Consider the following 27,918-nt stretch of genomic DNA (forward strand, 5'->3'; position numbering starts at 1 on the left):
AATATTTTAGCATATCAGGCACAACCGTAAACAATGATTTCGCCTTTTTGTCTGCAAAATAAATGCAGGCCACATAATATATAAAAATATGGCAAATGCATCCAGCGCGTTTTGTCCTTTAAAATTAGCTATATTCAATTGCGTTCAATTATTTTCAGAGGCGTATAATAGCATTGATTGCAGCATTTTTTTTGTTATTATTTTAAATTAAATTGCCTAGGGGATAAAAAATAAAAGAGCTAAATAAATTCTTGAAATTTTAAAATTTATTTTTATATAATATTACTATCTGGTTACGATGGGGACGTACAGCAATCAAGCAAAGAGACAACTATTAATATAACTTATAGGCTGTTTCGAAATTTCTGGCGAAAAATTCTGGAAAATTTGACGCGGGTCGCTCGCCCAAATGTTTTTTGCGTACAGCCGTTTGGCCTTCCGTCGTGCGAAGTGCGCAGCACAATACTGATCCATTTGCTATGTTAAAATATGCAGACGATAGCCTTTGAAGTCACTTACCCGGGCGCCCATTGCGGAAGCTCTGTGTCGAGTGCTCCAGATCGTTTCGCGTGCCGCGCATCTCAAGTTTCTTTGCAAAAGGTTAACCACTTCCGCCGGTGAGTTTTAATTACGAGTCGCTTCAATTGCGAACCATTTCCAATTTAGCAAGCATCCACGAGGCAAAAGTAATCCCGTCGACCGACCGGCGCGCGAGTCGCGCGCTGAAACGCGATGATATTTTGCGTTTTCCCGTATCTTTTACCGAGACGCGCGTATCAAGATAAGTATGGATACCGCGTGCGGAACGATGCGAATCAAAGCTGTGAAAGGAATATCTCGGGTTTCGGTGAATCAAAGGAGCAAGGAACAAAGAACGTTCTCTCTCTCTCGCGGATTGCTTCCCGCTACGCGCGTCTTCTCTAAATGATAGGGTATATATAACAAAGTAACCCCTTCTTTCTTATGGCTAGAATAACGTCAGAGTTTTCAACGTTAAATAATGTACGACGTTAAATAATGTTCTGGCTATCCAGGCCAACGAGCGAAACGACGATTTGGTACTTGTTTCTTGTCGAATATAATACGTGCACGGGAGGGTTAATGAGCGGGCGGCGTCGGACTTGCCATCGATCATCGGAGGTCAAGTAGAAATTCGAGGGTTCACAAAGAGAAAAACAGGCACGAAAGACGTGACCAAAGTTAACATCACCAGCTAATTAATATTTAACAACAAATAAAGCAAAGATTACTTTAAGAAACGTACGAGGTTTAAATTAAGATGTACGAATAAGCAGGGTTGGAAAGTAGCGCGTTACTTGTAACGTCATTACTATTTAATTATTTGTCACTCATTGCATCTTTATTCTTCATTTTAATTATTTATTGGAATTTGAATAAACATTAGAACAAAGAGATTTTTTTCTTGTGAATGTATATGATCTTGTGCTTAAAAAAAAAGAGATTTTGAAAAATTAAATTTTACTCTGTTTGATGTGCGAATAAAATTCTATGAGCGAAATAATTATTTTTTAAAATATTAATTATTTTGAGTGCTGCTATAATTGTTCTTTTATTTGTTTGTTATGTAGTTTAAATCATCAGGATCTGAGAGAAGGTGACTGAGTAACTCCGCTCGTTGCGCATCGGATTGGTGAGTTAGAAATCAATTTTCTTATTATATGTCAATGTTTTGTAAATGTCTCGCGCAGGATCAAAATAAAGTGTAAGCAGAAAGAAATAGTTTCGATGAAAATTTTGATTGAATTTTAATAAAAATCCTGGAATTTTTAGATAATGGATTCACAATTTTTGAGTGAGCATCTTGTACTATCATTTCATTTTTTTTCTTGCAACGCTGACTACTTTCTTCTATCTGTACAATAACAAATTTTAGTCAATTAAGTTTTTTCAGTTCAAGTATTTATGTATTTGACTTAAGTTCAGTACTTCAATTTAAGCATTTATATATTTAACTCTTAACTACATTTATATATTTAACTTGAATATAAATATTTGAACTGAAGAAATTTAATCCAGTTGAAAAATTTAGTCGAGTCAACAATTTGTTTTCTTAATGCATAGACAATTGTATGCTACTCTAAAAAGAGTCATGAAAATATTGAAAATACTAACTAAAAAGTAACAAATCGATAAATTTCTTTCTAAATGATGATGGTAAAATGTTACTTTCTAAAATAAAACAACAGTGACTTTTATAAAGTAACGTTCTCAACTTTGCTAATAGGTACGTTCATTATGTTTTACGTTACGCGTCTAATCAGAATAACGCCGTGGAACAATGCCGTTTTGTCCACGTTTTATGTTTCTTTTTTTTTGTCCTATTTACGTCGTGGCCGGATGAGTCGACAGTTTCGTATGCACGCGGTTTTCATGTCCGTGTGTGGCCAGTCCAGTCCGCACATGGTAGCCACACGAACGGTGTGCAAAGTCCGCGAGAATACGGTGCCCCGCCTTGCTCTGGTCTGCGCGTTTATTTCACGTTTGTTCCGTCGGCACGTTCGTCACGTCCATAAGATTTCACTCTCTGTCGTGTGCGCGTAATCCGTATCCAGGGGAACGGCAGTTCGCTACTCGCACGGTGCTACATACGTAAGCGCGCGCGAGGTGTGAGGTGCAACGATAAGATCGGACGATACGATAACGCGAACGAGGGGCGCGATAAAACGAAACAGAAAAGGCTCGCGGAATTTTTCTCATATTGAACGAATAACTTTTTCAAGGCTACATTAATGAGAATTATTAACCACAGACTACCCTGTTTTTCACTGCTTAATCAGACTATAATACCTGGGTTACTAGAGGAGACAGTTATTTTTCAAAGGGTTTTTGAGTTGTGAAATGTTTCAAAAAATTTTGATCTACTCTTTTAACATTTAGGAACATGGTTGTACAATGATACCCAAAACATTTTTCTTTTGTGTATGCCCGACGAAAAAAGTGAAATGAGAAACATCGTCTAGGTCAATACGAACTAGATTAGTCTGCGGAGGGTTGAAAATGACGTTATGCTCCCTTCAAAGTAGATGCGTTAAGAAGTCGCGGAATAAGCCCACTGATAAGCCCACTTTACAACAGACCGAGTTTCGACTTGAGTAATGATATTTTCGATGCCGTTGCATGCACCGCTCTTTCGCTGGGGAGGTAGGAGGGAATAAGACGCGCGAGAGAGAAACTGAGAAAAGTGAAGGAAGCAACCGGGTATCTGTAGTCTCGGCGGAGAGAACGTCGCGAGGAAACGTGTCACTAAAACTTTATAAGCAACCCGGTCGGGGAATCCAGACAGACAGCCAAGGATGTTGAAAAGGAGGCGGCAGAGCGAATTTTACCTAGGAGGAAAACTGGGAGAGCGAAGACAACACGGTTGTACTCCAACCGTTTTTCAGTAAGGACAACGCCAAGAATGAAGAATGAACAGTCGACGCGAAAGCGATCCATTCCGCGAGGCGATTCGATCGATTTTAAATAAAATTAAAAAGAGTTTTGCGACGTGTGTGTATTGACGACGACCATTCCCATTACTTGAGAGACGCGAAAAAAAGTACCTCCAGCGAATATCTGTGAATTATGGTCGCGACGCCGGCTAAATCGATCATTCATTTGCCGTCCTGCAAGCTGCTATATCGCGCGCTTGACAGCCTGTTACGGAAGTTGCATAATCTTTGGCTACCGCTATAGCTAGGCGTGAGCCGGTGTTACTTGGCTAGAAAGCTGCCACAACGGGACCTATTCTACTTGACGTCCGACGTTGATTGCCGTCGTGGTTGTCACTCATTGTCAGATTACAGCTACGTCTCTACCTGCTTTCAGCGGTGGCGCTCCATCAGCTTCTTGCAATACCCAAAGAATTTACATCGTTTCCTTTTTTTTTTTAAATATGATTTAACAAATAAAAAATAATGTACAACGGTGAAGATATTTCGCTACAAATTCTATCAATCGTGATTTGTATTATTCAAAATTTTTTTTGATTAATTTAGAAACCACGTTATTTTTGTTAACTAAAACGCACACAGCGATAGCTTCTTACTTATAACTAACGAAAGAAAATCAGAGGTTTTTACAGTAGAAAGATGGAATTTTGGTTCTCGATCAAACTGGTTTTAATTCTTTAATGTCCCAGATTTTAATTCGGAGATTAGTCGCGAGATATTTGCAATCAAATGTTTAAAAATTGCGATAAAAGGATCTGTAAATAAAAACAGGTGCAATTAATGAGGTAATTTTCTGCGTAATTCTCAGGTACGCTTGTAATCGCGCAATTAGACACCGTATACTTAATAACAAAGAAACATATGCTTAATTATAGCGCAACTTTTTATAGTCAATTAATGCGAGGTGATTCGGCACGATTTATCGTTTACAAACAAGTCGTACGGATGCGAGTGCTGCGTGATAAATCCAACGTGATTAAGTTACCAACGGCGAGATTTATGTGGGGGAGCATAGCGCACAATGTACGGATGGACGGGCGGCACATAAATGCCGTAAATTTATCGGGGTAAATGTAAACATTATGAATCTGCTCGCGCGTTGCTCCGTAGAATCTGTCGCGGTGTCGCATTTAATTTTTTTTTATGAACACTCAGATTTTTACGACAATGTATTCTATTAAAGCTAATTTTCCCGTGAATTCTATCAAAAATGACGAAATTAACAACGTATTTTCAACACTTGGAGAGACCTGAATATAGAACTTAATACACATAATGGGCTGCGTGTATATTTTGCCAGCGAAATGAATTTCTCTCGAAAAGGAAGTGTCGTCTTTATTTAAAGCTGAAGAGCTCTCAACGTATTAAGTTGAAACGGTGTTTCCATGTAGCACTGAATTACTGTATGTCCGTAATCGTTGCTCTTAATTACATTATGCTATTTCGTCTCGTTATTTTGCTCAAGATTTTCCCCTATTTTGATTCCTAGCAGCTCGCAGAGGATTCATTCCCTCGCGTCGGTGTTGTTTAAATTGTTACCGTTAGTGCGCACGTTTCCGCCGTTATAATTAAAATATTTCAATTTTGCACTTGAAACTTTTCAGCTTCATTTCAAATTGCCCCGCGACTCGGTGCGGTGTAAAAGCACTCGCGAGGGGCGATCGACACGCGATATTCCGTAATTAACACGCGTTCGAGAGACAAAACTTCGCGGCAACTCCAACAAATTCTGGCAATTTACAAATTGTAATAAATCTGAATAGTTTTAGCAGTTTATATAAAATATACAAATATGTTATTAAATATGAATAAATCGAAATTAAATTAATTCCTTCAATTAAATGATATTTTGTTATTTTTAGCTTCTATGTGTGTCGTAATTTATTATTTTAACACAAATGTATGTAGTTAAAAGAACTTATCTAATCAAACCATTTCTATAATTAAATTGCTTAATTAAGTAACGTCCGTATTAACATATGCACCTAGTAAATAATAAATTTGAATAAAATTCAACATTTTTACAGTAAATTGTTTAAATTGTAAATTGTACATTGTTTTAGTTAAATTGTACATTGTTTTAATTAAATTGACATATTGAGTAGGAGTAATGGTGATCTATAGGAATAATTAAAAGTAACTCGAATTGAGTATAATTCGACACTACGAAGTTAATTATATATATTGATTATTCACGGTAATTAATTACAAATTTCTCTTTCGCACCGCAATGAACAAAAACTTAAATAAATAATTAATGATTCGCCACGGGCGTCGCCAGCTCCATCCGCAAATAAATCTTTTTCTGTCGCGGACGATTGGGGAAGCACACGAAAATGCATTATTCATTTTTAGATGCTATTCTTGTCAGCTTTAAATAAATAAATGTTTTTATCATGGAATTTGATCATCGTGATCTTAAGAAACCACGCTCTTCTCTGTTTAAATCACGCGTAATGATTAAGGTTATATTTCTTTTTTTCTTTTTATTATTCTCTTCTTGACGATATAAATTCACGACAATCGGTCGGGCAAACAAGATCGCTTCGAATTAATGAAATTCCAGTCAGTGCGTAAGAGAGACAAACTAGCTGAAACGAAACTGAGAAGAGAAGAGAGCTGCAATCTCGACCGAGCTGCAGCAGGTTCTCCAATATTTCATTAAAATTATTTGGAAAACCTGCAATAAAAAAGTCGATCGCGGGTGTTTGGTACGGGTGCCCGCTTTTATCGATAAATTGGCGCTCGTTTTTACTTCCTTCTTGCTTGTGCTTTATTTTTTCGTGGCGCTCCCGCCAATTCGTGATAGCTTCAGCTTGTTTCCAACGTATGGCTGTATACCACACTCGCTGTGTTTCTAAATTGCGTGATTTAATTCCTTTAATATTCGCGATTTTCGTACGGAATGGCAAATGTAGAAATAAATAACAAATACTTGTCTTTAATATACTTCTCATATTATTATATGTCGGGAGCCATTGTATTTTATAATTTTATGGAATAATTTGAACTCAGCGATGTCAAATGAGAAACGATATGAAAATTATATTTTCCACTTATCCCGTCCGTGATTAATAGCAGCGCGAATCTCAATAAATTGCCCTATTCAAAGACTCCCTGCGTATTCGCGCCGTCGTTCACAGTCACGCAGGAAAAACTCGTGAAAAATTCAGGTCCCTCCTTTATTAAATAGAGCCCCGGGACAGAAAGGATTTTAACGTTGCGACTTCCTTTCTCTTAATCCTGTTCGCGGGAATAGGAGGAGCGGCTCCGTCGGCGACCGGTCGAGGAGTCGGTCGCCTCGCGGCATTAATCAAGGTGATTGCGAAACGAGGGGCGAGCGGGGCGGTCCCGCGGCGATCCCGAGAATGTCCTGTGGGAGAATTAAAAAGCGAGAAAAGTTTGCTACACCCTCTTGCGCGAGCACGAGGCTCGTTCGGATTCTGCGCGTGGCTCCTTCCACACAATCGCCTCTTGCAGATCCTTTTTATGCAAATTCGCGCGCGTCCTTCTTTTCGAGCGAAAGCGGCCCTCCTCTTCCCTTTCCTACGGTCGCGTCGTTGATCGTCTCCCTCGATCGTCGCGGGAACATCCCCCTCGAAGCTCTTTACGGCATTTGCCACTGAGCTCACTCGTTTTGCATTAAAGTTAATAAAGCGGCTGCTTGAGCGCACTCAACTTCGTTATTTTGTTCGGGCGATTTGTCCTCGAGTGGACGAGGTAAGACAACAACGTGAACGATGACGATAACGACGACGATTGTACCGCTGTTTGATGTAATTATTGTGAAATTGTAGGAATAAAAGTCAAGTGGGTACGACCTTTTACCCGGCTTTCATTTTCCAAGGGAATGCCCCCCTTTGTTACATCGCGAGCGACCGAGCAACGTAGAAATATCGGTGCTGTCTCGGCGGTTTTCCCAAAGGTATCCCTCCTATCGTAACATTTTTCCGCGAGTTTGCTATCGGATAGTGCGACTTATACCCGGCGATACAAACGTACTTTCGCGAGATAACAAATTGCTCAATGTACTATCTGGATGAGTGCGGTAGTAATTTGCGATGATACGTATCTGTGAATTCATGCAGAAGTAGCAAATTTTCTAAATTTGCTGGGAGTTATAATTCCTGCATCCATGTATATATTTTTTCATAACATCGGAATTAATGTTTCTTTAACTTAATAAAATATAAAATTGTGATAACAGAGCGATCATTTCTGTCAAATTGTTATCTATCTGCATTGAAGATTTAATGCTTAAACTTATAATTTATTAATATTAAATGTCTTCTGTCTTTGATCAATATCAAAGTAGCATTCGTTTTATAATTTATAGTTTAATTTGTACTACGACAAGTAAATCTATCCAAACGTTACACTTTGATTTTGATAAGCTTCGAATATGTTGTAATCTAGGTCAAAATAATAGACATATTTTTTTATATGTGCCTATATAACCGTTATAAGGGGTTAAAACACGTTCTTGAAATTTAGAGATTTTAAAAAAAAATAACGTTTCTGAAAAATCTGAGTGAACTGTTTATAAAGTACATAGAAAACCATAAAACTTTGATTTGAAACAGTTTTTTATATCTTTTATCGTTTCGACGGTGTTAGCTCAGAAATAAAAAAAAAACCGCTCGGAAATAAAAATTGTTTTCAAGTGTGTGTGTTTCACCCCCTTAACGGTCGTTGGGCACGTATAAAAAAATATGTGTCTCTTATTTTGATCTATATCATACTCAAAGCTTATCAAAATCGGAGTGTAACACTTGGGCAGCGTTCTACTTGTAAGTAAAATTGCAGCGTTATTATAACCCAGGTCGACACAGTTATATGTTTACTTTATAATACTATATATAAGTTTCAGTATCACATTTTATGTAACGTGAAAGTTGTAACAATATTGTCGATATATTATAATAATTTCACTCTTTTTCGAAAATAATGATGGTACAATTTATATCATATTACAATTAATTACTTTTTTGCATAACGTCTATACAGTTTCAATGTTTAAATTTCATTTATTGAAGCACTACATATTTGTAATATAAATAATATGTAGCATTTGTACATTTATATTATATAAAAGAAAGCAATAGATTCAAGTAAACGTAATATAAATATCACGAAATGTTTGTTGTATAAAATATTCATAAATTATATAGTTACAAATTGTGTGATTGAAACGCAGCCTGTTATAAATAATATTATATGCAATTTTATATACAAATCAGCTATGTGGAAAAGTTGCGTAAATTAAATTTGGTTTTTTTGTTTGTTTTTGAAGAAATACGAAAACCTTGATTACTCTCTTTCAAATTTAGAGCTAGATTTGCTAATATATCCGTGTAATGTCAATCAAAATTTTTTGCTTTTATCACAAACTGGAAAAATTTATTAAAATTTATTTTTATACATTTGAATTTATTTTTTATTTATTTATCAGTTTACGTCCTTTTTCCGAGATAACTCATTCGTACGAATGAATCATTGAAATGTTTTTTACATACCAGTGGGACGTGCAGCTCCCAGTTGCGCGCAATTTGACGCTCCGACGATCGATCTCCGACTCCTCCGTCTGAAAATTGAACGATAATAAATCAGCATTTGCGTCATATTCCGCTGTCAGGTGACATGCAGATATCTGTTGGGAAGATCTGTCGAAAAGATCAAACGTCAGCGACTTACTATTGTTGCTATTTTATGAATCTACCCTCGTAGCCGCCAATCTGGATACGAATCTTTATGGGCAACGTGTTGATTTTGCGACAGATCCTCCAGTGGTTACCCTCCCATACGTTCGTTCGCTCTCGCGAGAGATGGCACGTGGAGAGTTGCGACTACCGCTTCCGTAAATTCCGTAAAGTCAAGTTGCTCGAGAAGATCGGGGGCGGTGCGCAACGGTGCTTACATATTGAGAACTCTCCGCAGACAGGAGGGAGTCGTGTATCTCCCCGCAGCTATGAATAATTATTCCGCGATACACGAGCCACCGTAGCATAACGTAACTCAGTAAATGCCTGGAAACTCTTCGGGGGAGTGCGCGTCGGGTAAGGAATATGCACGGGATAACTCCGTTTAATCCCTTCACCGTGCAAGGTCGTAACGGGGACACATCCCACCACTGTAAATTTCGATCGACAAGTCTTCATTATAGCCTCGCAGTCGTTAGATCAAGATATCAATACGATGCCGCTCCGATGGGATTTCCGGATCGTGAAATCCTATGAAAAGCGCCGATTCTAAAGCTGATATGTCCTTATGCATTCCGCATTCAAACGAAAAATAGAGGAATTGCATTAGGATGGTCTGAACCTCCGCGATTTTCATTCTGGGAATTTCATAAGGATCTCATAGATGGTATCGCGAACATTGTTGTCGGTTTTGCTGGCGCGCAATCAATATTTATAACTAAACATAAACTTCTTTTCTGATGGATGTGCCGCAGATATTGAACTTTTACCTTCGCTGAACGCTGTATAATATAACTTGTGACTTTTCACGATTTATCTTAATTTTTTTGTCTTCTGAAAAGACCAAAGAGGACCGTATCATTGTTATTAAATGTTGAAGCGTTCTGACGTATCAAAGAATTTTTTATCGGACTTAGTTACTTTCAAAGCTAAAGGTAGACTTCCTCGTTAAATACAAAGCTAGTAAAAAGATTAATATAAATATATGGAATTATTAAATGAAAAGATTAGAGAATTTTGGGAAAAAATATCTTTTACAGTTATATCCCTTAATAACGCTTATATTATTTCGAACATAATACAAGGAACTTTTAAAAGAACATTAATCTTAATTAATCTACAATAAGGAACTTTTACGAATAATTCTTGCAACGTGTGTATAGAATAAAAAATACGTGGAATTATGAAATATAAAGATTTAAGAATTTTGATAAAATGTCTTTTCTAGTTTCACATTCTTAATTGGAATAAACAAGGAACTCTGTAAAAAAAGTTAATTTTTAAATTAATCTTTAGAAAAAAAAACTGCTTATAGAACATTTAGCTCTTTTTTACGTTGAATGATGACTATGCGTTAAATTTATCTCTCTAAAATGAAATAAACTGGAGAATAAGAATGTATTTTTCAAAATTAAGCAAAAGAAGATAGATTTCAAAGCTGTCAAATAATCTGCAGTGTAAAGGATATCCGATAGTTTTCCGGAGACACCCTATGTATCTCGCAAGCATTTTCCCGCATTGTTCTATCAAATCTCTTACCGTCGAGGCCATCTTATCGTTGGTGTGCGCGCGCGGCGTGTCTCTCTCTTAGATAAATTTCCCAGCACGTTTGTCGAGAAATCGTCCCTGAGGTAGAGTAATTCATCGTCTCTCTCGCAAGTAGGTAGGTTCGTCCGACTCGACGGAAAAGCTTTAAAATTCGATCGAGCCAACCGCAATTTTCAACGAGCACATATCCCCCCGGAGGTGGTGCACGTAGCATGGCCGACGCAGATGGGATGGACAAATGCATTCAACGCGTCAAAAAAATGGGGGGGAAGGGGAGGGGGGGGGCAAGGGAGCGACCGTTAGCAAAAATGGGTCGCTGTCGGTGATGTAATTTTCCATTTCCGTCTCTGTTCCTCTTCCGCTTTGTGATAGGAAGGAAAAGCAAAGAGCAAAAACGGCGGGGTAAATCGCGGCTTGTTAACCAGTATGGCTCGCGTTATCCCTAGAGAGAAAGAGAGAGTCACGCTACGAAAGACGCCAGATGCGGCATGACGTTCCACGATGTCTGAAACGTCCTGTTTCCAACGCTACAGCGAAACATCAAGATTTAACGTTGAAATGGTCGACGAAGAGGAAGAAGAATTACACGTGAAGAATTGATACCTCTCGAAATAGGGGAAAACTACGAAAACGGATTGAAAGGAGACGTTGACTGAAATCGTATTCTTCGCGGCACAATGACGTCTACTGAAAGAAACACTGTCCCAGATAAAAGGGAAGTCAACGCATGGCAGTGCAGGTGATTTTCCCGTAGCCATTTCAAAGAATCCAGTGTGCGGTAGAAGAAAGTGGCGTGGCAAAAAGAAACATTCAAAACGCGCGCCGCCCGCACTGTTGCATTATATATATTTTTCCAATTTAAGGCTGGAGTTTATTTAATACGATATCCGAGTGTCGTTGGTCGGCGGCGAGTAGCAGAAAGGCCGAGGGGGAAGAGTACTTTTGTATGTCAGAAGTGGGTCTTACCACCGGTGGGCGATATTGCTTTCTCCCGAGAAAGAAAACGATAAAGGAACGACGACGAAGCGAAGGCGAAAGAGCGCGCGGAAGAGCGGCGCTATAAGCCGCTTCGGATAATCCACGAAAACTTTATTATTACGTCGAAAATTCCCGGATTCGATCGAGCGCACAGTGCGCGGATACCATTCGGCACGATTGAAAATATTAAAAGTCGTTTCTTCGGTGGGAGCGCGTGCCTCTCGCCACTCTTACGGCGCCATTTCCTGTTTCTACTTAGCAAATTTTTAGTCTCTCGACTCGTCGTCCCCTCTCGACGAGGAAATTATATGCCAATATTAATTTCAGAGCAAGATCTCGTTAGACGAGCGCGCTGCGTTTATCGGGGGGTGGATCTTTAACGCATCGCCGAGATGGAAAAAGCCATTGGGTAAATGTAACGACGCTCGAGGAAGCTATCGGTCGAGGTAGGACTGTCATCTTTCTGCCTGTCTCGCTCCGTCTTTCTTATCTAACTACCTATCTCCCTCGTTACCGAAAATCCACCTCTCACCGGAGATTATCGCGAGAATGATAACACCATTCCAGAGATGAGACTGCGAATGAAGTTGTAATGTTACGGTCACGTCAGCTCGCTGCGCGTTGTACGTAATTCAGTAGAATTTGCCGGTAGACCGAGCAAAGGGGCGAGGAGAATCCCTTACACGGGTAATAATTTCCGGGATTTGCATGTGTACACGAGATACCGCGCGTTAATCACACCCTCGTGCCATATAAACGAACCGTTTCCGCGATGAAATTAGGATTAATTTACACGTGTGGAAAAACGAGGAGGGAAAAGCTATATTGTCGACACGGTTAGTCACAGTAAGAAAACGGGGAACTCAAAGTGCGGAGCAAACGACGGCTCTGAGAGCGGTCACGCATTCAGAGAAACTAACGCTTTCCATGTTTCAGAGTAGAGAGAGAGAGAGAGAGAGAGAGAGAGAGAGAGAGAGAGAGAGAATTGAACAAGTAGTTAGGTTGAAATGAAGGAGAACAAACGAATTGGGAAACTAGGTGATAGTTATCCCAAAGTTGGCTGTGTAATTACGTAGGGATGGCAGATGGCGTGCGCACTATACGGAGCCTCTTGATAGACGTGCATGTAATATTTCGAGTGTACACAGCGCTTAAGTCAACACTCTCAAAATCGTGTGTAGCGTGTCGCACGATACGGCTGATATTATAATACTTTCAGTGGATTCGCGCGCGCGCGCCCAACGACGCGACGCGGTGGATCGCTCGACGTGTGAAATTCGTTTTCGAGTGCGAGAGCACTTCAGAGTTTTTTTTTTTTCCAATTCTGCACATTGTTCCGCATCGCCGAAGAAGAGTCAAACGAATAAAACGCACGGCGCTGCTCCATATTTGATATAATATTGCATTATGTGCGGTAACTCGATAACCTTTCCGGATTATAAAAGCACGAAAATACCTATATTGCGGGCAATTCATTTTATATTGCGCAGCAGCCAAGTGCACTCGCAACTAATTTCAATCATGCGCGAGATAAAGTTCATTTGGTTTTGAATTGAGGTAATAACGAAAGTGTATTACGAAAGCGAAGTTGAAATTCAGTTTGATAATTAGGGTCAGGATAATTAGGTCGAAATTTCGGCGCGATCTGTAAAAACTATTTAACTTGGTGGAGCAGCGTTAATAATTGGCTTGAGACACAAAAGATTTTTTGATGTCTCTAGATCATTAAATCGCGATATGATCCCATTTTATGGCAAATTTTCGCCCACACTTACTTCGGCTTTAGCAATTTACGAGATAAAAATATTGGATTCCTTTAAAGCTCCTCCAGCAATCTCAGCGTTTTTACTCTAATCGCCGTTTCAGGATTTATACGTGTAGCATAATCGCGTTTAATAAATCGTCTGAATTAAGTTTAATGCTGCAGATCATATTGAGTTACACTTTGCGAACGTTTGGAATAATGCGAGCATTACCAATGCTGATAAACTGGGAAAGTGTTTAAGCTACTGAAAGATATTACACGGCCGCGTTGAAAGAAAATTGAATCGAGCACCCGGAGTAATCAGCTTGCTTATTGATTATTTAACAAGATATTCCCCGAGCGTGCCACTTAATCGAAAAACTACACAGTAAAACCAGGAATTAAAAGCAACAAGTTCTCGAGCGACTTAACCGTGATTGAATTAGCGATTTAAACGCGAACGTATAAGACGCGCTTGCATGAACGCGGACGGCGCGTTCGCTCTGGAAAAACAAACCAAAAAAAAAAAAAGAAATATCCGAGTCGTCCCTTTTGGGATGACGAATTTTCCATATCGGCGCATCCTCGCGTGTGTCGCCAGTTTTGAGATCCACTCGTTGGGAAAACCAGGATTTATGCGCGACCGCGTTTTAATAACCCGCTCAAGTTTTGATTGCTTTATTCCATGAGGTCACGGATGCGCTTCTAACGTCGAAGTTGTGAGACGAATCCCCGCGATATCGTCAACTGTGAATGGCTACGACGGAAGCACAGGGATTCCGAGATGCGTGCGCCGGAGCTTACCTTATTACGAAAGCACGTCAAAGCTCGAAACCATGAGAGGAATAACAAGGAGAATCTCCGACCGGGTGGATTACGGGTTTGTAAATGCGCTACGTATACGTGTCGTCGTGCGCGGGCTGATTAAGATAACGAATATTTCAGAAGACAGAAGAACGAAGATGTGCCAGGGCTCACTTCTCAACGTGGCTAATGAGACAGCTGATTCACGAATTATGCTCGAGCAGCGCACCGAGAAGGGTCGAGGGTTTGTGAAAAATATCAAAGATTACGCCGACGCTTTTTCATACGGGGCGCAAAAAAAGCAGCAGCGCGACGCGCGCAACGTAATTTCTCGCGCGATCCTCGGGTAATTTAGAGAAGAGATCTCGGTGAAATTCAGCAGGATTATTTCCGTGCAGCGCCCTAGTAATTTCCACGTCGTTAGTATCACTGCGCGAGTTTAAGGGATCCCTCGCGGAGGAGCGTGAGGAGCCCCCCGGTGTGGAATCGATTAACACAAGCACTTCCGTAGAGAGACAGTCCTTTCAGATCGTAGATAACCGCGGGCGCGCGCTCGCGCAAAACATCCCGTGGCGTAGGTATTATTTTATGGCGCTTAATAAAACATGGGTCTCCAGCGTTGAGGTAATCGCACGAGGCGCAGCGACGCGGCCGCGCGCTCTCTCAAAGATATTTTCCCCGACGCGGTGAGTGATGAAGCGATCCCTCTCTCATTTCCGAGCGTACGAGATTCGCCGCCACGCGCGATCGGCGATGCGTATCGATTGCGCGAATACCCTCCGCGAATTAAGGGAAATGTCAGCAAAATCCAGCGGGACGCATAGATTTTCCGCTAGCGCGACCGATGTCGGCAACTTAATTACAGCGGGGAAACGGATTATGTACGTCGGGGCGAGCGTTGCGAGAATTAATTTAATAGGCGAAATACTGGGTGTGCCATTTGTAAATAAATATACGTGATAGTTATAATTAAAAGCGGTCCGCTCATTATATGCGCGGCACGGAATTATTCTCGGTCGCAGTTAAACTCACTAATGATCGCTGACCGCAACGTAATTCTCCGATTCCACGATGCCGCTGCTTTTGATACGATAAATCGTATTAGTAACGGACAAAGGCCACTCTGACCCCTTAAACTTCCGATGCTGTTTAAGCGACAAGATCATCCGTTGTTATTATCCGCGAACCCAAACAAGGAGTCCGCGCGCGACGCGATTCCGCAAACTTGCTCGAAACGCCACCGTCAGTGGCGGTCAATTTATTATTCTCATGCAAATAACCAAGGGGGAAGATTAAAGTTTGGGTATAGTTAGGCGCATTAACGAAAACTTGGCGCAAGCCTCTCGCAACAAGGTGTTCGTGAGGCTATTTTAGCCTATCAAGTAGTTGGCTGGCGGGGCAGTTTCGCGCCAAAAGTTACCTGCCGATATAACCATCTGTAACGGAAACTAACTTACCGTAGGTATGCGGACTTAGGATTTCAGCTTAATTGCGAAAATATTTCTTCCCTTTAGTTCCCTAAACTTCGAACGCGAGAGGGAAGTAAATCTTTGTTATTTTAGACGAAAGGTAGCTTCGTATTTCAATTTAGCTGCAACGAAGCAGGATGCCTTTTCTCGAAGCAAAGCATCCCCGTAAAGATATTTCTCTTCTTACTTCTGTTATTAATAACAATTTCTTTGTTTAAAGATGCATCCTTTTTGAAGTTATTGTTGCAATTGTTCTTCGGCAACTACATTTATTTAAACATAATTAGATTGATAATTTCCAGAAGAAAGTATTTGCAAATAAATTAACTTTTCTACGTTTGTATTCTTGGTATCTTGTTTTTGTTTAACATGTTTGATATTTTACTTTTTAAATTATTCTTTTAATATTAAAAAATATATATAAATTCTGAAATAATAAATTATTCTGAAACGAGCTTTTCAGTAATAATGAAAACTCGGGCAGACGTAATTTAATTTTGATATTGATAGTACCGATGAAATATGTAATTGAAGATAATGTACATATTTGTTTTGCACTATTAATAATGAACACGTTCTCAGTTTTCGCGTTAACAGCTTTTACAACTTTTCTATTAAAAGCTTTATTAATTGCAGGAAAATTTCCTTATAATTGCCTTAGCACGACATATTTATGCAACGCAATTTTGCCTATGAAATGCGAAGAACTTGAGATAGCATGTGAGCCCGGGACAATTTAATTAGTAGTTCACGAGATGATTAACTTTACTTTCGCGCACGTGTTCAAGGTGAAACTGCGACCTAATTATGCTTCAATGACCAGCGGTATGCAAGATCGGTAACGGACACCGAGTCGGGCGTCAAGTGATTGTGCGCAATTATATATAATAAATTATGTTGTATAACTACACATACACGCACACACACACACGCGCGCGCGCGCGCGCGAACGGAAAACAATGGTTTTGCTAAAATATTTAAAAATTTAGCCGAGATTCAGATCTGAAAATAATTATGTTGAACCATTAATAAATGTATATTGGATGTTTAAATTGATTGCTAGACTGTCGAAACTTTTTGCATTAATATCATCATGAGTGAACCTTTCACATAATTATTTTGATAATTCAATCGAAAATTATTTTCTGATCTAGCTAAATTTTTGGATACTACAGTAAAATTGTTTTTTCCGTGTGTCTGTAGCAGTCAGCGGGGGATTACATCCAGAACGAAGAATTCACGCAACACGTGCTCGGACGGGACAACACGCGTTTTCGATGCATTCCGCGTACATTTCGAACATTTGTGTGTCCATTGGGACTGCACTTCGCTGAATACTCCACTTTAAACGTAAAGGAGGCCCGGTTTATTTTATTTGTCTGAGGGGGGGGGGAGGGAAAGGAAAGAAAGAAGAAGTTTCTCGATTTGCTGTTCCAGAGAGGACGATCTCTTTAAAGTTTACTCGGAAGCGTCGTATTGAGCGATGCAACGGCGATTGGCCATTGGCCAGTTTTTGCGGAGACGGACTTTCAAAACTTTCGGGACGTCGCGTCGTCGTCGCCGGACATCGACTCCGTTCGTCCTTGGAACGTTGCCATTTCATTATCTTCGACATTTCACGACGTCGCTGACGAAGTCATGCTCTTTTACAATGCAGAACGCCTGACTCTACCGCACCGTGCATCCATCCATTCGTTCTCCTCGCGAGGGTACATCTCGAAAAACGACGAATCCTCTCGCGGAACTCACCGAGGAATACAATTTTGCGATCGGTAATGGGAAAATAGACACGAACATCTGTCTGAAATACGTTCCCGTTGCAATAACATACGTACGTGCCTGCAGTGATCAGTACGACAGAAGGAGGACGAGAAGTCTGCGAGAGAAATACTTTTACGGCACTGTAAAAAAGTTCGGATAAAAAACACGGATTTTTTTATGCATTCTGTAAGATTAAATAAAAGTTTTTTTTATTATTCGTTATTATATAAAAAATTGTGATTAGAAAGTCCATTAGATTAACAGTAATCCAATCAACCGCAATGTTGCAAAATGGTAGCCGTGACAATTAAAAAAATTTACAACCGAATTGTGTCAAATTTGATATGCACATTTTTAGGTGCATTCTTTATCTGCTCACGTAGTAGGTTTTTTAATAGATTAAATAAAAGTAAATAGTTTTTTTTTATTATTAGGATGATGGTTGTCTTTGTCGTGAAATTTCAATCTCACAGTTTGGAGCATGCTATTTTGTTATTACATTTAAAAAATTTCAAGATTTTAAAAATACAAATAAATAACTATAAGTATAAAGAATAAAAAAATTTGATTTCTTAATTTGGAATTAATTGTCGCAGCTACCATTTTAAAAAATTACGGTTGATTGAATTACTTGTTAATCTAATTGATTTTCGAATTACACTTTTTTATATAATAATGAATAATAAAAAAGCTTTTAATTGAGATTAAGTTAGAACCGCTATCACATTTAGATTTTTAAACTTTTTTTTTTTAAATATCTTCAATACGGTATTTTTAATATTTTATTTAAAATGTATAAAGATAGTTAATAATATAAATCCCAATGTTAAAGCATAAAAATATCCACATGAATAACGTGAATAATAAAATTTTTACGCAAAAAATAGAATTTTTTTATATTGTCATCATTTTGAAATAACATTTTTCTATTTTATGTTCAATTTATAATACATTTTGAGGAAAAGTAAAAAAAATAAGACCAAAAAGATAGCAGATTGGTTCTTTAGAGGTTCTAGAGCTGCAGCAAAACTCAAAATTTTTTTCTCTATCTTTAATGACAGAAAATACTATATTTTTAATAAATTTAAAATCACAAATGAATTTTCTACATTTTAAATATAGTAACAATTAACACCTAAACAGAATGTCTATTTATTACTTTTACCGAAGTAAACTCGCAGCTTTCACCTTCAATTTGATTATATAAACCTCCTGTTCCCCCTTAAGCGCAGTAATCATCATCATGACACTAAATGCGAAACAATAATCTGTCACATACTAGCATAATTCAATCTCTGTGTAACCAGTTAAATCGTTTATGTCACTTGCCGCTTGAAATCATAACTCTTAACAGGGGAATAATTGCTTGTATCATTAGGTTCATTCTAGACCATTAATAATTCGTGCCAGAATTCAAGGGATAATATTCTACTTACAATTTTATGTGTTGCGTAAAACAAAAAAATAATTGAAGAATCAGGATACATAGATATATAAAATATATGAGTATCAAAATAAGAGTACATTTGAAAAATCTATATAAGAATGCGTATATCGGATTTGAGAGTAAAAATTATACATTGCCTAAAGTGGATTTTAATATGCAGATCAGAGATGAGATATAAATGAACAAGATGCGTCAACAACGGAAAGAAGTCGGCCGTGATTCAACAAAAATTGTAATAAAGAACGTTTCGCTGTCACGAATGATTTATTTTCACGCTGAGCGATGGAGGAACCCGGAAAACTGACAGACTAATAAACGGCGGAAGAAGAACGAGAAGTCCAGATAATAAAGCCGGTAATAAGTGAAAGCTTGATTATCTCAGAGCCAGGCGACACTGCATTCGCGTCCCCTGCTAAATCCGAATCGCAGTCATGCATTCCCTACACTCGTACAGAAATCAATAGCGGGCACGTGCACGTAATTGGTGTAACCGTCTCGTTCCTATTGAATTAGCAACAATAATGACGTAATGATTTGTTCGGCTGTACGAGCCATTTATTCATCACCATACAATACACCGAATAATGACGATAGTAGCTAAACCCAGCGAGATAAGCAAAGAAAAAGAGAGACAAAGAGAAAAGGCGAGAGGGAAGAGGTCATTTGCTGTCTGCAAAATTCACTCGAATAGAGATCAATCGCGCAACAGATTGGTTGTTCGCTTTGCAGTCTATTAGGTGGAATTTATCGCGCCAACTTTTTTCCCCTCTAGATGTAACACGCGTCTCGGCGTCCTGTGAACGACATCGGATCGACATCCATCTCTTTACATCTCTACCGGGCGCCGTTAACGCTTGGGCGTATTGAATTTACGGCACCGCGAATGGAAATCTCGGTCGCTCGTAAATTTCGACGCTACGCTACGCCGCGTTCGCGCGCGACTTACGGGATAACCTGCGGCGCGGCGGGAGGGAAGGAAAGAAGTGACTTGAGGAACGGAGGAAAAATAAAAAAAATTACCTTTGGTAATTGAAATTCCGCGGGGACCATGGAGCTTTTTTCCCTTCGAGTTTTAACGACTCGCAACTCTCTTCTCGCGCGCTCCCGTTCTTCAAGTCCGAAGGACCCCTCCCCCGGGAGGGGTCGCCGTTTCCGTCGCTTTTCTAAGTTTACACTGTCGCTGATTTTTAGGCGCGAGCCGCGTTTACTCCATTCTTTAGTTTTTTTTTTTTACAGTAGTTTTATCTTGCGTTTATAAGCGACGGCATCTGTGTGCAGCTACGAGACAAGTACCGTCCATCTTGCTCGACCCGGTACAAATAATCGATTGTGTTTTATTTACCAATAGCGGCGAATTGTTTTGCAAATTTCTCCAGGACTGAATTCCGCGAACTGAATTAATCTTCCATTGCGAGGAAATAGTTGCAGTCGTGCGACTGGCTTGAAAGTTAACAATGTCCTTAACCAAGTTTGCATTCTCTCGTCTCGATCTTTATACAGGATGTTCTGGAATAGGATTTTATAGGATTTTAATAGCAGATTCTTCGATAAATCGGTGGGCTCGATTTTTCCGTAATTCAAATGTCAAAGAGCCAATGGTTTCCGAGCTACGATCGATTGGAAATATAGGACGAATCCCTGGACAGCAATGAAATAACAAGAAACCTTATTGCTCGTTTGGATTTAAGTGGACTTTAATTTTGTAAACTTTTTAATTGCCGCGTTACTTAACATCGAATATTAAGAAAAGTTGCACGGGAAATGTATATTCTTTACGTAAGAGTCAAATATAAATCTATCTAAAAGAAGAATTCTGCATAGAAAGTGTCCCATGTGTTAAAAATAACGTATACTTCTATTATTCATTAAATTGAGGAATTCATTAAGATGTTATAAATTAAATTAAGAGAATCGTTTTAACTAGGAGAATGATTCTATTTTATACACTAAAAAAAGTGTTATCAAATTTTCAAATTAAGAATTTGTCTCTTATTTATATAGTAGTCTCTTCTAAAATATGAACCAAAAGGATTTTCTTACTTTTTAGAAGGAGTTTTAAAGAATAGTATAGTAGCAGAAATGTTTAATTTTTAGAATATACTATATAAGATTATTTTTAACATTTATTTTAGGTCTGATTTTCCACAAATATAAAAGAAAATGTCATTTTGAATGTTGAATCTTATTAGAACATACACTGTTTTTCTCCGTTCTTTCATTTTATTTGAAAGTAGTAGAAAAAATTTAGCGACGAGATTATCTATCTGGATAAAAAATTATTTCAATAAGAAGTAGATGTATGCTCTAATAAAAATATAATTAATATTGAAAGAAGAAATAATTAAAAAAAATCTGAATTATTTTATTTAAGTATTTTAAATATTCAAAATGATTTATGTAAAATATTTCATTGCGATTCCAAGATGTGTCTTGTAAAATAAACAAAATTCATTTTTCTACAAAGTAAGTAAACAATCACAGTACAATTTTGTATATGTTATCTTGAATACTTAAAGTACTTACACAAAAAAAATTGTGATTTTTCTTAATGTTGTAACAAATAATTTAATTTTTAATAACAAATAGAGTAAATAAATTATAAAAATATTTTAAAAATATAATCTTATTCACACAATTTTCATACGTGCGTAGTTTACTTGAAGTATTAATATTAACACATCTCTAAATTTTATTAACTTTGTAGGGACCGTATGTCCGATACATCCTTAAGACTTTGAGCACCAAATACACTGCTCTGCTATGCTAAATTATAACAACGTAATTGTTGCAAACGCCAAATGAATTATACTCCTGATAGATCATTGTTGAAAAGTTTGTTAAAAAAATATATTCTTAGTTTTAAAGGAAATATATTCTCATCTATTTGGAGTATGTGCGAGGACTTGGAAAGCACACAGTCCTTCTATTTCGACTATTCTTTGAAACTCCTTCTAAAAAGTAAGAAAATCCTTTTGGTTCATATTTTAGAAGAGACTACTATATAAATCCTTCTAAAACAATTTGTCGCTGTATCCGTTTGTTTAATCTTTTCATGCTTTTTAACTGAGCCTGACCATTGCTGAACTTTCATTGAAACCATCTTGAATTCGAGATACAGTTGTTCGACATTGCGAAAGTTTGATTGCTACGTTCTCGGGCAGCTCGCGCGAGTGAGGAACAATCTTGGGCGTGACGAAAATCGAAGCGGCGTCCGCTACGCGTTTCCGCTCTTAAATAAATAATATCGCAACAACTGCGACGAACGCGAACGCGAACGTTTGACATTTCCTCCGGCGGGACGCGTAGGTCCCCGGCTTTGATACGTGAGCCCGCAGTATAGGAAGAACGAGGTATACAAGCGGCTCACGAATCGCGCTCGGCGGCAAAGCACATACGTGCCCGCAATCACCGAACAGGCAGTGGCTGCTCAATAAATCAATACAAATGACCCCAAGACCAGATTGGAATCGAATAATGCAACGATTATTGCGCGCACAAAGGACGCTCGCAACCGATGCACGGCGCACGCAACGTCCCGACACCCTGGCCGCGCGCGTTACCGGAGCGCGGCCTCGCTCGTGGATATATCACGAAATTTGGGACATCAGGGTGGTCCCCCGATGGCTCGATATGTATAACCCGCGGGGCAGATTGCTTTTCGTCGAAACGAATCGATAGGGCCGAGTTCCGGATGTTCCGGAGTACGGCCGGCGAGGACTCGTATCGTCGGCCGTATGTGTGCCATGCGTTGAGAAATGGCGGATCGCGAAGTCATTGACAATGAAGAAGGAAGCGGATCGCACGATCATCCCGATGCGAGAGAGCTGGAAGCCGGGATCGACTCGAGTCAAGCACTATCAAAGTAATATCACTCTTTCGCGGATTATAGAGAGAACATCTGGATTGGGAAAGAAACGGAAACTAATATTGATCACGCGATACTCTGGAAAGCTAAAAATAATTCTTCGCTGTCAATTTAATTTCTCAAATGTACAGCGTTGCAATTTGAGAAATGGAATATCTTACATGGATGTCGAAAATTCATTCCGATCATTGAGAAACCTATTGGTATCTTGACAGATTTAATTATTTCTTGCAATCAAGACTAAAACTTCCAGCAAACTCCCCTCTGTCCGTACATATTTTTCATCTAAAACTTCCTTACTTTCGTATCAATCGATTAATCGATTATCGTTGCCAGCTGATAAATGAAGAATAATATCATAAATAATTTCTTCAACCAAACAAGTGGACTGGCCAGATTTTTTAATTGCATTTCTAGTCAGCGTTTTGCCGATTAACGTTTCTTTTAAGTATTTAAGTTCCGCCGTCGCGGGAAGCTTCAATTTGCATGGATAATGGTATAATTTAATATTTTGTTGCGTCTGACATGTATATACAGCGCGGCGGAGGCGCGCCTTACCTGAGATCACCCATGTTCGCTTCTCTCGTTTGAAGTTGCGAGGGAAATGCGAGATAGAATATTTATAATGCGTTGCTTCTCGCCGCGCAGTTTCGCCCGCCGCGCCGGAGGCTCGGAGTGTACCATGAATATTTAGAAAATTAAATCGGCCAACTTCGTCCATGGTGAGTCTTCACGTGACGCGCTGGAGGCCTCGGAAAGCCTCCCTCGATGGGACCTCGTTGACGTAGCGATGAAGAAACCGAAGCTATCGATATCGTTGCCTTGCCGAGGACCCCCGAGTTTATTCGCGGACGCCGGTTGCATTCGTAATCCTATCGGCAATCGCGTAACTAGAAACGTAATCGAGAAAGTATTTGCCTTCTTACAAAAGTTTGCGAACTATAGTACATCCAAACCTGTTCAAGACAATTGAACAATTTGAACAATAATCGCACTATACGTTTAAATATTCTTCTTATCGCGCGTTTCAATCTGCGACATTTTTAGAGACATACTAGGAAAATGTTTTGTTGTAACAAGTAATTTGATTAAAAATCTACCGGACAAAACTATTTAGTTAGTAAAAATAAATATTTATTTTATTTGCGTGTACTTCGCGATTTCGCAAAAGCAACTAATTTTTTGTTAGATAAATAGAATATTTGGTTGTTGTAAAAAATGCTTCAAAATTAAACAGCTTTTGCTGCAGGCATGACATTTCTTTTTATGATGCACTTTTGAAAATAGCGATCCTCTTCTGATAAAATATCACCAAAGATATGAATTGAATACTTCAAATTGAAATTGAGGCAAGTATTGAACAATATTTTCCGAGAATATTTCTCATATTTTTTTTTATCTCTTTCTTGTGACCCTCATATTTATTAGTTGTAAAAAAAATTTATTGTGATAACGAAATAAACATTTTCGTAAAATACATCTAATTTTTCTTATTAATTGAATTATTCACTAGAAATAAAACTTTATTTCTCCGTATTTAAATATTTATTTCAGTGAAATAAACTTATATGTCGCAAATGAATTTTTTGAGTATTTCTTTCTCACAACAGTGTACATTTGTGACAGAATAAATTTACTATTTACCTTTGGATGATATTTCTATTTGAAGTATGTATGCTAAATAGAGAGTACCGACTAAAAAGGTATAATATAATTACAAGAAAGCACTCTGTCCAAGTACATAAATATATATTTTTGGATATGGAAACGCTAGAGAAGCAATTTTCATCCCGCTAAATTTTAACCGAAAATAATCCCGTTTTGCTTAAATAAGATTTTTATGACACAAAACTTTTACGATACAATCTTTTCAATATTAATGCATAAAAAGAGAAAGTTTTATGTTACGAGAATATGTTATTGAGAAACAAATATCAAAGAGAATTTTTTAGTACTTTATCAATGGCTCGCGAAATAAAGAAACGTTTATTCCAGCGTTTCTACCGGTAAGATTTTATCGCGAAATTGAAATCTGAAAATATATCAATGATATTCACGTACACGCTGTTGTTCCAAGATACAAATGTGGTCAGGAATTGTATCGGTAACAATGGCGTAACTAACGGATACGTCAGAATAAAGCGGAGGGGAATACGTAGGGGGGAAAAAAAGAAGAGAAAACAATATCGAATTTGTTGTTTGAACACGTGTGTTTGTGACATTTGGTCATATAAACTGCAACCTTTTGTTAGATCCCCTTCCCTTTCAGAATCAGCGCACTATCGCGCGCTGTTATCAAGCTCTCTACGAGACTCGAGGAATAAAATAATGGAAATCGCGCGTGCTTTCGTGCGAAACCGAAAACACTTTCGAAAACTGCCTGTCGGTGAACTTTTCTGTGCCGCGCTTGTAAACGTTAATTAAACCATTCATTGGTAATTTAATACTACGCTCGTTCTCGTGCACCCGAATATTCGTTCTCTCACGGATAAGTATTTGCGCGGGACACACGTGGCAGATGAAGCCAACGGCCATCGACGACCCGTCGATGATGATGCGCCGAAATGACGGCGTTAGGGAAACAATTTCGCCGTTATGGGATCAAAGCGTGGCGATGCGTTGTATGCGCAAACTAATATTTTCCTCAAACAAAGCATGTACAAGTCGTATAAGTGTTTATTGCACCCGTTGCGCCATGGACGAAAATTTGCAACTACTTGTTGCACGGCAATGAAATCGCGACTATTGATCCGCCTCTCTCTCCGGCGGCTGACACTCGCCGGGCATGGCGAAACTCGCCGTCGGCTGCTCCCAATGAATTGCGTTTTTGATCAATTATCGAGGATATCTTTTCCTTTTACGCGACTAATAAAGCTTATCCGCCACGGTAGTTGCGTGACAATTCCCTTTTACTTGAAACAATTTAACATGTTTTCGATATTTAATAATAAAATTTACATTTGAAAGAAATTGATATTCCGCGCGCGTTTTATATTATAACATTTCCATCGATTAATTAATTCGCCTTCTACACAGCAATGCTGATATAACTTACAAGTTTAATTGCAACATTTGGTGCCATGTGAATAACAATATAAATATATTAATGTACTATACGTTATTGCTAGAAAACAATCATATTTTATTTAATTTTAAATATCATTTTTTGTAGGACAAATTGTGCGATATATATACATAATAGTCTGTTTTCAGAACATAGAATTAAGAAGGATAAATGCGCTACTAACAATATTTAAACGAGAATAACTCTGGATTGAAAATTGGTTTTTTCCGCGTCGCTTACTTTATGCTGTATATACGTTGTGTATCGCTAAAACTCATCAAAGGAAATTGTTAATTGTTTCAAGCAATCTCGCGAATACATACGTGAAAAGTGAAATAAACTGACCGCTTCGTGCCCGCGAATTCTAGTGACAAAAATGGGCAGTTTTTGTTGGAGAGAGAGAGAGAGAGAGAGAGAGAGAGAGCAAGAAAATTCGTTTGCGTGCCGCACGGCAGTGGATTGCTTTCAAAGTTTTCCCGCGGCGATTTCGCGGGTCGATCGTCGGACAACTTTCCTTAATTTTCCTCGAAAGTTCCGCCGACGCAACGTTACACGCTACCTCGATCGTAAATAAAACACGCTCGCACCCTAGAGCACCACGGGTACTTAATGGGACACGAACGGCGCTCCTAAGCTTCGTCAACGGTAAATAAGAAAATCCCGCGGAAACCCTCGTGTCATACAACGACGACGTAAGTCGAAAGTTTCGCGCGTCTTCTGCGCGGCGACGAATTTGTCGTCGCGTCTTGTCAAACATTCGTGAGAGCTCTTTCGTTTGGATAAATGGAAAAATAATAATCTTTGCTTGGATAACTTTGCGAATGGAATAAAAAAATAGAGAGAGGTCGCCAGAATGTGTCACTTTGCTTCTTTTATTTCTTAAATAAAAATTAAAAATAAAACCTTGGTAACATAAATACAAACTGAGAATAAATACGAAATAAACATAGAGTGTCGTCTGTCAGACGATATAACAGTTTTTATAATATCATTTTGAGTTTTCCAATAATTAAGTTTTCCGTAAGATAAATAAAAAATAAACGTTTGACAAAATAAACCTCAAAACAAACAAACAGTAATGTTACATTTTCTTTTTTTTTTTCTTTGACGTAAGTTAACAAAATATTTACAATTAAATTAATGTATTGGAATTTTTAGAAACCTTTCACTTCAATATAAAACGTTTTTTGTCTTCGATTTATACACCCACCTTATGACTGTTCAATATGTAAAGATTAGATTAGATTACTAACTTAACAGATGGATCTCGTAATGCCTTTTATTCTATCCTATGTCCCTATTATCGTATAACCTATGTTATTGACAGATGTGCCAGTTTACATTGCATCTCGATTTAAAACCGTGTAATAAGAAAAATAAGAAAGAGAAAAATATAAATAAAACAATCTAGTACATGACACAAATTATCCAATTATTTTGAAAACTTTTAACGATTCTTCTTCTTATCAATTTTCAATTTTCAATTATTAAACGTAATACTTGATGGTACAGAGTTCTTTAATTGTTGAAATTATAAATAGCTGTTATTTTGTGATTAGATAAAAAGAAGTTAATTAAGAAATAAAAATTAATTGAATGCTAAATCAAAATTACATTGACATCATTCCATTTTATAAGATTTCAAAATGACATTATATGCTGTTGAGCTAAACTCTACTAGAAACATAGGAAATTTGGAGCGTCCTGTATTCTAGTGCAAACTCATCGTCCTCTCTTTTTTTTTTGTAATATTTAACGTTCGCAAAGAGATGAGATTTCAGATTAGGTAGGAGACCAAAGTTAACTTTCGCGCTTCTTTTTCTATTTATCTTCTCGCGATGTAATTTATTGCGCGCGGGAGATGCGCGAAAAGCGTGTATTCATTTCGGAGTTAGGTGTCAAGGACGCGAGTGATCATGATCATCGTAATGTGTACGCGCCGTGGCGAACGCGATTTCGCGGATCGCACATGTATGCTAAGTGCATATCCGGATTTCGTGAGCTGGAACACGACGCATGGCCGATCGATCGATTGAAGCGAAGCGCGACTTAGGGTAGGAGCAGGTGAACTCTGACGTTTCGAGAAA

General features: G+C 38.4%; 2 protein-coding genes across 8 annotated transcripts in view; one reads left to right on the top strand and one right to left on the bottom strand.

The window, feature by feature from the left end:
• LOC113003148 overlaps window positions 1-27,918 on the top strand; it is a 177,949-nt gene that overhangs the window by 110,161 nt on the left and 39,870 nt on the right. For 6 of the 7 annotated variants that reach the window (XR_005574944.1, XR_005574945.1, XR_005574943.1 and 3 more), the window contains exon 3: window positions 1,590-1,651. Coding sequence is in view for 2 of the 7 variants with exons in the window: in XM_026131307.2 (XP_025987092.2) it covers window positions 1,590-1,623 (34 nt within the window). In the remaining 5 variants the exon portion in view is untranslated. Of the gene's footprint in view, window positions 1-1,589; window positions 1,874-27,918 lie in introns of those variants that run through there. The other variant, XM_039450000.1, reaches the window with a different exon arrangement.
• The window catches only part of LOC105194827 (1-phosphatidylinositol 4,5-bisphosphate phosphodiesterase epsilon-1), a 133,669-nt gene that overhangs the window by 94,067 nt on the left and 11,684 nt on the right, over window positions 1-27,918 (bottom strand). Inside the window, exon 2 of the mRNA XM_026131305.2 lies at window positions 8,969-9,036. The gene's annotated coding sequence lies outside the window, so the exon portion shown is untranslated. The remainder of the gene's footprint in view (window positions 1-8,968; window positions 9,037-27,918) is intronic.

The sequence above is a fragment of the Solenopsis invicta genome, chromosome 1 (genome assembly GCF_016802725.1).
Source record: "Solenopsis invicta isolate M01_SB chromosome 1, UNIL_Sinv_3.0, whole genome shotgun sequence".
Taxonomy (NCBI): Eukaryota; Metazoa; Arthropoda; class Insecta; order Hymenoptera; family Formicidae; genus Solenopsis; species Solenopsis invicta.